At 34.1% G+C, this 14,001-nt stretch overlaps 1 protein-coding gene across 7 annotated transcripts in view; it reads right to left on the bottom strand.

The window, feature by feature from the left end:
• The window catches only part of MAGI2 (membrane associated guanylate kinase, WW and PDZ domain containing 2), a 1,687,880-nt gene that overhangs the window by 1,215,636 nt on the left and 458,243 nt on the right, over positions 1-14,001 (bottom strand). For all 7 annotated transcript variants that reach the window (XM_072653189.1, XM_072653194.1, XM_072653195.1 and 4 more), the window contains exon 2: positions 13,036-13,152. In XM_072653189.1, coding sequence (XP_072509290.1) covers positions 13,036-13,152 — 117 coding nt within the window. The remainder of the gene's footprint in view (positions 1-13,035; positions 13,153-14,001) is intronic.

The following is a 14,001-nucleotide window of genomic DNA, read 5'->3' on the forward strand; positions in this document are numbered from 1 at the left end:
CACATCTGTCCCTTCTTTTCTCCCTCCCCTTTTAAACAACCCCATTCAACAAAACAAAATAAAACAAAACAAAACAAAAAAAGACACCTAGTAGATTAGTCTGCTAAATGATGTCCCCAATTCTAATCTGATCCTTTACATCCTATCCCTTGCCCTGCAGCCTTCATTATCTTAGTCATAAATTACTTGGATTACATTTTAATTTTCTTCACTTTTCAATGATCTAAATTTTGTCCAGTGCTTGACTGAAGTTTACTTTTCTTATCCTGGAATACATGCACTTCACAACTGGGTCCAACCCATGATTCCAATCATCTTCCATAAGAACTGCATTGATATACTCAATGCTATAGTCAAAGTGTCCAAGTGGGATTATGAAGAAAACACTGGACTTGGAGTGAGAGGACCATTACTTCATTAAGATGTTAATCATCCTTCTCATCTTTGTCTAAGCCTTGATATAGAATTGCATGTGCCTATTTGCAACTGTAAAATCATTAGACTTTTTCTCACCTATGTTCTTCTTGCAGGAATTCATTTATATTTTGATAGATTCCTCTCTCCTTAATTATAATGATTACAAAAAATCCAAAAATTATTTGGGTTATTTGTCCAAAATGTTCATATAGCTACAATTCATATGACTGAGACATCATATCTGTAATACTTCTGGTTGCCAACTGATAGAAAAGTGACATCTTAAATAAGAATTGTGGAAAGAGGAAACTTTGACAAAATTCGTAAAAGAAAACAAAATATACACTAAATCCCAGTGGCAGAAAATCATTTGAAGGGTCACTACATTTTAAGAAATGTGTAGCATTCTCTCTTTCTTTCACCTGATAAAAAATATGCCAACACTAATACATGATCAAATCACTCTAATTAAGTAGATGATTCAGTTTGCTCTACTTAAAATGAGAAATCTTCTTTAATGCATATAAAGTGAAATCCGGCGATATCTGGTGTTCTATCAATCTAGACTCTCAATTAACTGAAACTACTATAGACATTAAAATGCTAATTGACATTACATTATCTAAATACCTTATCAAAGAATATGTAAATTATATTCAGCTTAAAATATTAACGGTATATTTACCTAATACTTTGAATTTCTTTCCTTTAGTAAGTATTCAGCACATCAATATTTTTGCATACATTCTGACTTTAACCATCAATATTTAATACTCTAAAAGGATCATAGACCTAAATCTAGAAGGGACCACAGAGGCCATTCAATTCAGCCTTCTCATTTTACAAATGAAGAAAGTGAGGCAAAGAGAGCTAGCGTGACACTAACTTCTACAAAGACATATTGGTAGCAAATGAAAGAAGAATTTGAACCTAGGTTCTCTCACTCTTAATCTATTGTTAGTAGGGGAGCTGTTCTGGTTGAAAAAAATGGCCTGGTGGTGTTAAGGAAATTTTTTTTTATTATATATTAATTCTTTGAATATTGCTACTCCATATTCACTAGTGTATGTCACTGTTCTTTAGAATATCTACTCATTTATGATTCCACATACTTCAAATGTTATTTTCAAACCATGCCAAAAAATGAGCTTATTATGTGTATGAAATAAAAACAAATAGGATGTGCTGTAATTAGTGCATAGCAATGACCCTCATCCATTATAACTTCAAGTCTTCAGTCCCCTCCAGTGAGGAAGACCATTTACACTTCCTAGCATAATAATATTTAGGACTACTGGTTCCTATTTATGAAACATCTAAGTGGTATTTGGGATACAATCTGTAACCAAGGCACAGAGATTTTCCTTAATTCAAAAGTATCAGGCAAACAGTCATTGAAGTCATTCTTGTGACTTTGGTAGTACTATTGCCATGGGGTGGGAGGGGTAAGAAGAGAGAAGAGCAGGAACAGGAGGAAGAGGAGGAGGGGAAAGAAGAAGCAGCATTTTCATAGTACTTTACAGGATTCAAAGTGTATTACAAACATTATCTCATCTTATCTTCACAATAACCCCAGAATCTAGGGGCTACAATTATCCTCATTTTATAAAAGAGGAAACTGAGCCATAGAGAGGTTAAACGACCTGCTCAGATGGTAAGTGTGTGAGGTGGCATTTGAAATACTCAGGTCTTTCCGACTCTAGGCTCAGCATTCTATTCAGTGTGTCACCTAGCTGCCCCTAACTCTTTTTGGGATCTCTTACTCACATATTAATCTGTTCTTCCCACCATTTTTAAATACAGTTAATAATGACCTCAAGACCATATATTTGGAGATGGAAGGGCCCTTAGAAGCCACTTGGTTCAAGATCAACACACAGAGTAATCTGCAAGAATAAGATTCAAACATTGGTCTCCACTCCAAATTCAGTATTTTTTTCTACTATAGCCATCCGACTGCTAGACTCTTAAGATTATGTGTCCTTATATGATTGATAAAGGTGGTTCACTGGTTAGTGTAGGACTCAGGAAGATCTGAGTTTAAATACGGCCTCGAAAACTATTAGCTCTATTACCTGAGTCAAGTCATTGAACTTCTCTCAGACTTCCTATGCTTCCTCATAAGTAAAATGAGAATAACAAGAGCAATTAGATCCCCTGTATAAACATCTACCATAAAAGATAAAGAAGTTAAGAGAGTCTGTGAAGAGCTGGACACAATTTTTTCAAGATACGTAATAATTTATCTTGGTGTTCTTATGGTGACTAATATAAAGGTGGGAATGGGACAGGATAGTAAATACTACACTTGAAAAAAATAACAGAATTTTAAAATAAAAGAAACAAAGGCTTGTGGATAGTGAAAAAGCCTCACAATACATATCAAAGATACTTTCTTTAAGCAAATCAGAAAGTGATAGTAATAGCAACCATTAAATGTCACCCCCAAAATGAAAATGAATAAATTCATTTATATCTAAACAGACAGAAAAAGTCATGTTACAGATGTATCAGTCATATCAGAATCAGAAATCTCTGAGTTGTCATATCACTGAATGGTTAGAGCAAAGGTCAAAGTAAACAGCAAATTAGAACTCAGGATAAAGGCAAGAAGACATTACTTGCAATTGCAATGGTGTCAATCTACCCTGATTTAATAAGATTTCCAATTCTTCTTCTCCAACCCAAAAAAGAACAAAAGTAGAGATAAAGCTATCACCATTTCTTAGAAAAAAAAGTTCAAAAACTTTTCCCAAAGAATTGGTACAATTGGAAGGCCAAAGGGGTATGGTCAATAGATATTGTCTTTCTTTACCAAGTGAAAATAAAATTTTTCTCCCTCTCTCCCTTCCCTCTTCTGAAAATGGTAGGTAATTTGATATAGGTTTTACATGTGCTATCATGTAAAATAGATTTTCATATTAGTTACAGTTGTGAAAAAAGAAACAGATCAAAAGGGAAAAAGAAGACAAAGAATAGAATGAGTGAAAAAAATATGCTTCAATCTGAATTCAGATTCTTTATCTATATATGGAAGACATTTTCCTTTGTGACTTCTTTGTACTGTACTGTACAGTACTGTACAGTACTTCATAGTGTATTGGATCATTGGGTTTCTGGGAAGAGCTGAGTCATTCCTAGTTGGACATTACACAAAGCTGCTGATATTGGTGTACACTGTTTTCCTAGTTGTGCTCATTTCACGTTGTATCATTTTATACAAGTATTTCTAGGTTTTATTCTGAAATCTGCCTGTTCATCATTTCTTATGCAAAAATAGTATTCAATTATACTCATATTCCATAGTTTGTTCAGTCATTCCCCAGTTGATGGGCATCCACTCAATTTTCAATATTTTGCTACCACAAAAGGGCTGTTTTAAATATTTTTGCACATGTAAGTAGGTCCTTTTCCTTTTTAATGATCTCTTTATGGTATTGGTGGATCAAAGGGTATGCAGTTTGATTGCCTTTTGGGCATAGTTTCAAATTGCTCTCCAGAATGACTGGATCAGTTCACAATTCCACCAACAGTGGAGTGCCATAATTTCCCCACAATCTCTCCATTTATCATCTTCTTTTTTCTGTCATATTAACTAATCTGATAGGTGTGGGATGGTAACTCAGAGTTGTTTTAATTTGTATTTCTCTAATCAAAAGTGATTTAGAGCACTTCTTTATATTACTATAAATAGCTTAGTTTCTCATCTGAAAACTTCCTGTTCATATTCTTTGGCTAACTATCAACTGGGGAATGGCTTCTATTTTCATATATTTGACTTATAAATTCTCTATATATTTGAGAAATGGAGTCTTTATCAGAGATACTTGCTATAAAGATTGTTTTCCAGCTTTCTTCTTTCCTTCTAATCTTCATTGCATTGTTTTCTTTATAGAAAAGACTTTTAATATAATCAAAATGATTTATTTTACATTTTGAAACACTATCTCATTTGGTCATGAATTCTTCACTTTCCCATAGATCTAACAGGTAGACTCTTCCTTGATCTTCTAATTTGCTTATAGTGTCACCTTTCATGTCCAAACCATGCACACAGTTTGACCTTAACTTGGTATCCAGTGTAAGATGTTGGTCTGTAACCAGTTTGGGTCCTATTTTTTTCCAGTTTTTTTCCCAGCAGCTTTTGTCAAATAGTGAGTTTGTATCTGAAAAACTGGTATCTTTGGGTGACTCATATACTACTAGGTAATCACAGTCATTGACTACTATGTCTTGTGTACTTAATCTTTCATTAATTTACCACTCTATTTCTTAGCCAGTACCAAAGAGTTGTGATGATTCTTGCTTTATAGTATATTTGGAGTTCTGGATTTGGTAGGTCACTTTCTTTGTATTTTTTTTTTCATTAAATCCCTTGATATTCTTGAATTTTTGTTCTTCCAGATGAATTTTGCTATTTTTTCTATCTCTATCAAATAATTTTTGGGTAGTTTGATTGGTATGGCCCTGAATAAGTAAAATAGCTTATGAGGAATTGCCATTTTAATTTCTATTGACTCAGCCAACCCATGAACAATTGATATATTTCTAATTGTTTAGATCTGAATTTATTTGTGTGAAAAGTATTTTATAATTGTGTTCATATAGTTCTTGGGTTTGTCTTGGCAGATAGACTCCGAAATATTTTAGGTTGTTTACAGTTATGCTATTTTTAGTGGAAATTCTCTTGCTCTCTCTTTCTGCTGGGCTTTGTTGGTCAAATAAAGAAATGCTGATGATTTATGTGGGTCTATCTTATATCCTGCAAGTTTGCTAAAGTTGTTATTTAAGGTAGTTTTTTTTTAATATATTCTCTAGGGTTCCCTAAATGTATCATCATATCATCTGCAAAGAGTTTCTAAATTGTTTTTAATATATTACAAAAGATGATGGAAGACTGTGAACATTGCTAATGTCCACAATGGAAACCAGCTCCCAGAACACTTGGGGTAAGATTCTAAGCCAGAAAGACTCAAGAACATTTTTAAAAGAAATGACAAAAAGGAAAAATAAAATCAAGCAAGTTGGGCTGCATTTCTATTGTTGTTCACTTGTGTCAGTCTTATTCAATTCTTTATGACACCATTTTTTTCCTGGCAAAGATACTGGTATGATTTGACATTTCTGTCTCCAGTTCATTTTGCAGCTGAGGAAACTGAGGGAAATAGGGTTAAGTGACATGTCCAGGATCACACAGATAGTAAGTTTCTGAGGCCATATTTACACTCAAGAAGATGAATTTTCCTGACTTCTGGCCTGGTACTCTATCCATTATGCCCACCCAGCTACCTGTGCATTTCTATACTGATTTATTATTGTTGATGATAGGAAGTTTTCATAGTTGGGCTCTACCACTTTATTTTAATGTGAATATCTTGGGAAACCAATAAACTTCTTATCAGAATGTTAATTTTAAATGCATCAAGTAAATATATAGGATTATAAAAGAAATAAATTAAATTGAAATACACTTATTAATATATTTGCAAAACAAGTTCATGGCGGTTGGAGAAAAAATGAGGGTGTAGATGTAGCGAAATGTCAGAGCACTCCCCTCCAACCCCACCAAAAAACCTGTAAAAAATGATTCTACACAAATTCTAGAGCAGCAGAAGTTACAAGATGACAGATTGAAGCAAATTTCCAGCACAAGACAATCTGGAAAGTAGACAGGAAGTGTTTGCTGCACTGGGCTGGGAGCTGAGTGCAGCTTGGCATGGGTAGAGTGAGCTTGGATGGAGTTAGAGCAGGACTCAGGGGACTGAGTCACTGGCAGTGGCTGCAGTTTCCAGACTTTTCAACCCAAAAACACCAGATGCCTTCCCAGGTCAGTGGGAAGGATCTCTCATCTGGCTGACAGGGGACCTGGTCAGACCCCAGCCCCAGGGTGGCAGCAGCCATTGCTAAAGCTAAAGCTGCTTGTGGAGTCCCTCACTTAACAAGGAATTCAAAAGTCAAGTAATTGGTTGGGAAAATGAACAAACAGGGGAAAAAGAAACAGACTATATATTCTTACTTTCTTGGTAAAGTATTTTTTTTTATTTCACTAGTGACAAGAAAAATCAAAACACCTCTTCCTTATAAATGAATGAATGAATGAATGAATATGCCAAGAGATTATCAACAGTTCTGTGGTACTACTCTTTTTCTTCAAGATTTCCCTAAGCTCATCAGGGGTGGCTGAACAATTCGTTACATACACTATTTCTTTCATTGCACTGGGAAGTGCATTGATTAAGGTCAGTAACTTGATCATTCCACTGATGACAATAATATTCTCTCTCACTGTTTCCTCACTTATATTGTATTGCAATTGCCTACTCCAAAAAAACCCCAAAAACAAAAACAAAGAAAAAAGAAAAAATGCTCTTTTTATAAGGGACTAAGATCTGTATGAGTAAGGAGGGGTTGTCATGACTTGCTCAATGTACATTATTTTCCTTAGTTTAAACCTTCCTTCTCTTAAACCATATTTTCCACATAGTAATTGATTGACAAATGTTTGCTGAATTGAATTGCTCCTTTCTCTATTATGCTAATTTCAGATTCTTTAATATATAAATGTGTCCCATCTCAATCAATACCATTTATTAAAAAGCTGTACTTTCAGATATATACTTTTGATTTTACTCTATTTTATATACATTCATTTTCTGTTCATAGCCTTATTGATTTTGCCTTTTGTTTACCCTTCATTATTATTTCTTCTGTTCCAAATATGTTTACAATATTTTTCAGCAAAATAGTGTCACCAGATGTCAAACTGCAGTTATGCGAAGGAAAAATCCTCAACCCTTCCAAAATTTTGGTTTTTGAAGATTTAAGAATGGGTACTGTAATTTTTTACCATTTCTTTTGGTAAGAAAAAGGAAATAGGTACATAATTCTACTTTCATGTCACTCTTATCTGCCTTAATTTGGATTTTAACAAACATTAAGAGTAGAAAGTGCTACACATATGTAATTGCATGGCACTCCAAATATTATGTCAAGATTCTAGGAAAGCACAGTAGCATAAAAGGTGATTATATTCTACTGTAACATGAGACTGGTCACTGAGAACAATTCTTATGAAAACTTATAAAATGTTCAGTTGATGGGATTCTCAAATGAACTCTGGAGCATGAACAGATATTCTGTTATAGTCCACCAGTACCATCATGAAAAATTGCCTTATTGATTGACTATGAAGCTAGAACTAGAATATATTCAAGACAAAATTAGTCAAAGTCTTGTGCTTCTTCTGTCTCATATGTCCTTCCCACTCCCCAGATATATATGTTCAAGTGAAGAAGCAAGGATTCGATCCTTGGGAGGGCAAGAGTTTTCAATTCCTTATGTCACAATCAGGGTTGCCAAGGTGTGCTCCACAAGTATTTGGTCCTGTTATCACACATCCAAGAGTGTTATTATTTCATTATCTTTAAAAGATCAGGAAAATAAGCTAAGAAAAGATTTAGAATGAAATTCATTCTGGGTTTTTTAGTCAGTGCTTTATCAAAGTTTCAAAGAACTATCTTCAGAACCTAGGTAAAATATAGTGATCCAGGGTATAAGATTTATTTGTATATAAAATTGATGGGGAAAATGCTGGGTAGAAAACTGCTATGTCTGAGCTCAGCTTTCTCAGAAACAGAGTTGGAATAGAGTAGAGTGTGCCCCAGATTTTGGCAGGAAATGTGTAGACTTCAGTTCTTGCTAAGGAAATAACCCATTATAAAAGCCAATTATGTTCATTAGTTAAATGGAAGCGAGGTTCTAATTAATGGCATTAAAATGGAAGAATATCAAAATAGGGGCTCAGTTTAATAATAGAGAAACAAACTCCCAAAATTTCAGGGGTACTTCTACAATCTTGACAACATGTACCCTTCTATATATTGAAAGAATGAGATTAGAGTAATTGCTAACAGGCCCAGTTTCCTATCAGTATATACTTAAATCCTTCCATGATCTCTTTTAACCCTTTATGCTTCTGATAAAAATTCAATTATCCCTGTTGATTGACTCTGCCTATGTTGGTTGAATTAAAGCCTAGTGGAAGTCCATGGATGGGGATTGATCTTATCTTCCTCGATGAAGTACCTGATAGGAAGGTGAGGTGAAGTAAGAGTAGAACATGAGGGGAAGATACCTCACTAAGTAGTTTTATTTTTGTTGAAGATACAGTGTTTCTATATGTATACCACTGAATAATATTGCAGCTTTACTCAAAGAAGTTTTAACCTACATATCTATATACAAGTTTTAAACTACGTATACACTACACACAAAGTAGCTTTTGAGAGTAGTAAATTATTCTTATAGCCCATCCTGAATCAGGAATATTAAATGGTATGATAAAAAGTATTGCAGCAGGTAGTTATGAGAACTTATCTACTGTGAAACTTTCAGCGAAAAGGGAGAAGTGACATGATAGCCAGTATTTATTGTTCTATGTTATGGGAAAAACAAGAATGGTATTGTTATCTCCATGAATACATTAATAAGAAGATACACAATTGCAATCAAATTTATGATCCCATCTGCTACTATGTTTAAAAAATTAGCATCATAGGTATTTGACTCCTTTTGAGGGGAAATTAATGCTTTGACATTGAAAGACAAAAGGAAAAAACAAAATTAAATCATTTCTGCTGTTTGATTTTAATAACAATTGACTGTATAATCCTAGATAATTTATACTTGGATATATCAGATACTGGCTCTTTCTTGTGATATTGTAAATCAATCCTTGAGTCAATGAATATTTATTAAGTCCCTACTATGTGCCAGGCACTGGAGACAGAAAGAAAGGCAAAAGATTGTTTGAGACTTCAAGAAGCTCAAAATCCAATAGGAGATGATAACACGTAAAAAGAAGTTGAAAATGCAGCAAAGGAGGGTGGTTATGATGAAATTTTTCAGCCTGAAGGGAATTAAAGAAATGGGTACCTTGGGTTAACTCCTTAAATGGAGTGAGTCTGTCTGTTCTGTTCTGTCTGTCTGTCTGTTTCTGTCTGTCTGTCTGTCTCTCTCCGTCTCTGTCTCTCTCTGCCTCTCTCTCTCTCTCTGTCTCTCTGTCTCTGTCTCTGTCTCTGTCTCTCTGTCTCTCTCTCTGTCTCTCTCTGTCTCTTTATCTCTCTGTCTGTCTGTCTGTCTGTCTGTCTGTCTGTCTCTCTCTCTCTCTCTCTCTCTCTGTCCTCTACAAAAAGAGAGAGAGCAAAGGGATCTTGGAACAGGGGTTACTGAGGAGGTGTGAATTTCAGATTTCATGTGATCTTGCAGAAGGAGTTTCTGCAAACATAATGAAGTCTAGGACATCAACTGGATGGAAAAGGATATTGTGTCTGCATTAGGCATTAGTGATATACTGCAATAATATTTGCAAAGCATTTCTTATAGTGCCTGGCATATAGCAATATTATAGAAATTCTTATTCCTTTTCTCCCCTTCCCTGGACTTATGAGGAATCCCTTTGAACATGATAACAAGTTGGCCAAGGGACATTATATGCAAACTAACTAGGGTTTGATGTACCTAGACTGATTTCTTCTTCTCATGGCTCTCCATCTGTTGTAACATCATATTTCTTTTCCCATTATTTTAATTTCTATTAAAACCAAGATGTACTACAGTCATGGGTTCCACTGACTAAGTGAACCAATTTGTAAATGTATGGAATAATGTAAAAGGCTGATCCATGGAATGGTACAAGGATAATGATCCAGTGACTTAAACCTTAACACAAAGGGATTGTTTGTTTATTTTTAGACTGTGCAGGAATTGTCTAAAAAATAATAACTATATTTCAGTGCAATTGATTTCCACAGTAGTTTTATCTATCTTAAATTATACATTTAATAATGTTCAGAAAAGGGATTCATAGGCTTCATCACTCTGTCAGGGGAGTCCATCATACACACACACACACACACACACATATACACACTGGACCCCTGCCTAACAGAAGGAAGTCAAGGTCGGTTAGTTGATTATAGAGCTTTCTTAATGCTCAGTAAGGAGTGAGAGTAAACAAAATTTGAAGAATTTCAGAAGGGATACTAAAAGCAAAGTTAAGATTAGTTAGAATGCCCTATTGCAGGAAGATCTGGTTGCTCCCACTACACATCTAAAAGCACAGAAAATTTAATCTGATAGGCCAAAATCTCATACACTGAGTAGTATGTTAATGATGCTATTGATTACGATATAAAAGGGAATCCTAAATTAGAAAGAAAAACAATGTACATTCTATTTTTTTGTTTTTGCTATTTTCAGAATATTTATAGTCACTGGGCTTCTCAATACCTTTGTACAAATAAATTCAAGACTATATGCTAAAGATCTTATCTTAAAATTCTATTTTGACTCACAAAAGGCTGTTTATTTTATTCATATATTCATTTTCCCATTATGTTTTTAAGAAACAGTATGACATACTGAGTCAACCCTGCCCTAGAATGAGGAAGATATGTGTTCATTTCCTGCCTATGTAACATACCAAGTCACCCTAAGTATGTCATTTAACTTCTCAATTGTCACAGGTATTTTTCAAAGACTAAGGTGAATTGATAGAATACTTTTATTTTCCTTTAACAGTAAAATCAAAGATCCAGTAAAAAAAAAAAAAAAAAAAAAGGTCATCCCTTGCATCTGAACACCAGAAAATTAACTGACTTATTTAGAAGCTATCACAAGATTAATGCCAATTACCTAGGTATTTAATTAAGCTTGCCTCCTTTCCCTCTTCTCTTTAACAATGAGGACAAGTATACCTCAATGTCAGCTTCTTATCTACTTCCTTCAGCTTTTAAATACAATAAAGTGCCAGTCCTTTCTTTGCACTTCAGATCTCCTTTTTTTCGCGTCACAAAAGATAAATTCTTATAGTAGCACTGACAACATCACAGTTTTGAAAATGCATCCACCCGTTTCCCTATAAATAGTACAGTCACTCACTTTAATTCAGCTTCTGCCCATCACTCTAATGTTAAACTTACAAGTTCAAGGATGTACTTTCCTGTACTTCAGAAAAAAACAAAAAACAAACAAAAAAAACCAACAACTCAGGAGTCCAAAAGGGAACTGTCCCCTATTATGACAAAGATATTCACTTTGAATCATAAGTTGTCAATCTCAACAAAGTCTTATTTTGTAATATTTAATATTACTTATATGACATTTGAGGACTGATGAACATTTAATGACAAAAAACAACCATGTCCCTGCTCCTTAATTGAAACACTATGTGAAATTTCAATTCTGACTTGTGCACCTCTGTATGCTTAACACATTTCAACAAGATATATTTAACAAAACTCAGGGGCTAGAATGATCCTTTCAGTTGCCCCACCTTGGACTCTTTTTGTTGTATCCTCCCAAACTAATAGTATCAGAATCACTCCCGAAAATTAGATTAGTGTACTCTAAGGAAGAAAGAACTTGCTGAGAGTTTCTAGACAGAAGAAAGGTTTCTGGGGAATCATATGAAAACAACCTGTAACAAATATTATTTGCTACCAGTTAGACATCTGGGTCAAAGAGAGCACCATTTATGTTAAAAGAAATATGGAATTCTGAAGTGAATTGAGGAAGGCACATGTTAGAATCTGATCTTTCTGCCCTTCTAGCTAGGAGTAACAGAAAAAATAAATAAATATGAACCAAACTCCACCTCCCAACCACATACACACATATCAGTGTAAGTATCTATTAGGTTTGATGATAATACACCAGCCAACCCAGTAATCAATCCTCCATCCAGCCAAAGTGGAGAGGTTTTTAACAAAATATTTCAGTTTTAGGTGTTATGTATATAAGCATGAGAAATACATCTAGGATTCACCAGTGTTAAAATGGGCAATAGTTTTGATAACTTTCAATTTCTAATTGTTTCAAAACTCAGTTTCCTTTCTAATAAACAGTCTATTATCCCTTTAGAAGAATATCACATGTACCTCAAAGTTACATATATACCCAAGAAAATGGTCAGCTAATTCTGAAGATTGCATCTGTATTTAAAATATTCCTTTACCCTAAGATGAACTTTTTCTTTAATCTGATTCATTACAGTATTAGACTGAGAATTATCTCTAGATTCTATCCTGGGGACCACAATTCACTTCACCACAACTTCCCTGCTGACCACCAAAATGGAATTATAAACAGAACTTCCTGTTACAAACCACTATTCTTTAAACATACACATTCAACTGCTCCAAAAGAGACCTTTAACAAACTTATTTGGATCTGAAGGAAGTGTGTGTGTGTGTGTGGGGGGGGCATTTACGGGGGAATTATATACACTCTACATTGAATAAATGAAATTTGCCAGAAGTTTGCAAAGTGGATAGAAGAGACAATGGTTTACGTGAAGAGAAATGTGGGTTTACAGATTCACAATTGGAATTAATCATTGGCTTTCAAATGCTATTTTTCCGTCCTTATAGCTAGAGTTAACAAATCAAAACTAAGTAATAACAACAACACCAGGAAAACCAACCTTTCAATCCTGCCCATAGGGTAATGCACTTCAAGCGTCTTAAGTACCTCTTTTTCAAAAATGTTTATTTATATACCCCAGCCAACCCTTTCCCCAATCAAACAATTTATAGACATCAAAATCAGCCTACTCACAGGGCACTGTGCGGAGGTAGAGGTTATCTCGAATGATCTGTTGAAGCTCATGGTCCACTGATCCCTTCTGAAACCTCAAATTGAGATAATGGCGAAGATCCTTATCGACAATTCCTCCTGAAATATGACATTTTCTTAATAAAGGGAAATGAAATACAGAAAAAAATGTTGTTAAAAGAACTTTTCAAGTTACCTTGAAAAGAACTTGTACCCATTTATAAGGCATTCATTTATAAAAATAGTCACATGAACTTTTAAACAAACTTTACAGAAGTACAAGAGATTCTGCTCTACAAATTAAGCACTTAGGATATGTTATTAAAACTTGTATGGGATCACTTAAATATTGTTTATAGCTTACTTAAATGAAAATATTTTAGACACTAAGGCAGTACACCCATTTTTTTTCTACTTAAAGTTCAAAAATAAACTGCTCTACATTCAAATTATTATCATAGCTATTTAGAACTTAAGATTCAGTTTTATATATTTAGCTTGAATTGGAAATGTTATTTTATTTTGGCTTTAAGAAATTGAAATAATCTTAAATATAATATAAGCTATTGAAAAAGTAAAGTAGTCGTGGGACCAGGGATCTTAGACCTAAAGACTTTTATACTGGTAAAATAATTTTTCTTTGGTTTCTTCATCTTTAAAAGGCTAACGTCTGTCTGATTTTTACATATTTGTGAAGGATAGATAAATATTAGTAAACCTTCAATATTTTGGACAAATTTGGGGAATAGGTAAATTAGTGAAATGCCATTAATTCTAAATTAGGAAACATCATTGATAATACACATACAATAACTAAAACTTTGTTAATAAAGTGCCATCTGAAATTCTCTAATTTGGTGTATTAGACATTACTTAAAACTAGCCTAACAAAGCAAGAGCTAGTTTAGTGGAGTAGACTGAAAGTTGACATTTAAGCCAAGAAGACTAGTTTTAAGTCCTAGCTGTGAC

Source organism: Notamacropus eugenii, chromosome 3 (genome assembly GCF_028372415.1).
Source record: "Notamacropus eugenii isolate mMacEug1 chromosome 3, mMacEug1.pri_v2, whole genome shotgun sequence".
Taxonomy (NCBI): Eukaryota; Metazoa; Chordata; class Mammalia; order Diprotodontia; family Macropodidae; genus Notamacropus; species Notamacropus eugenii.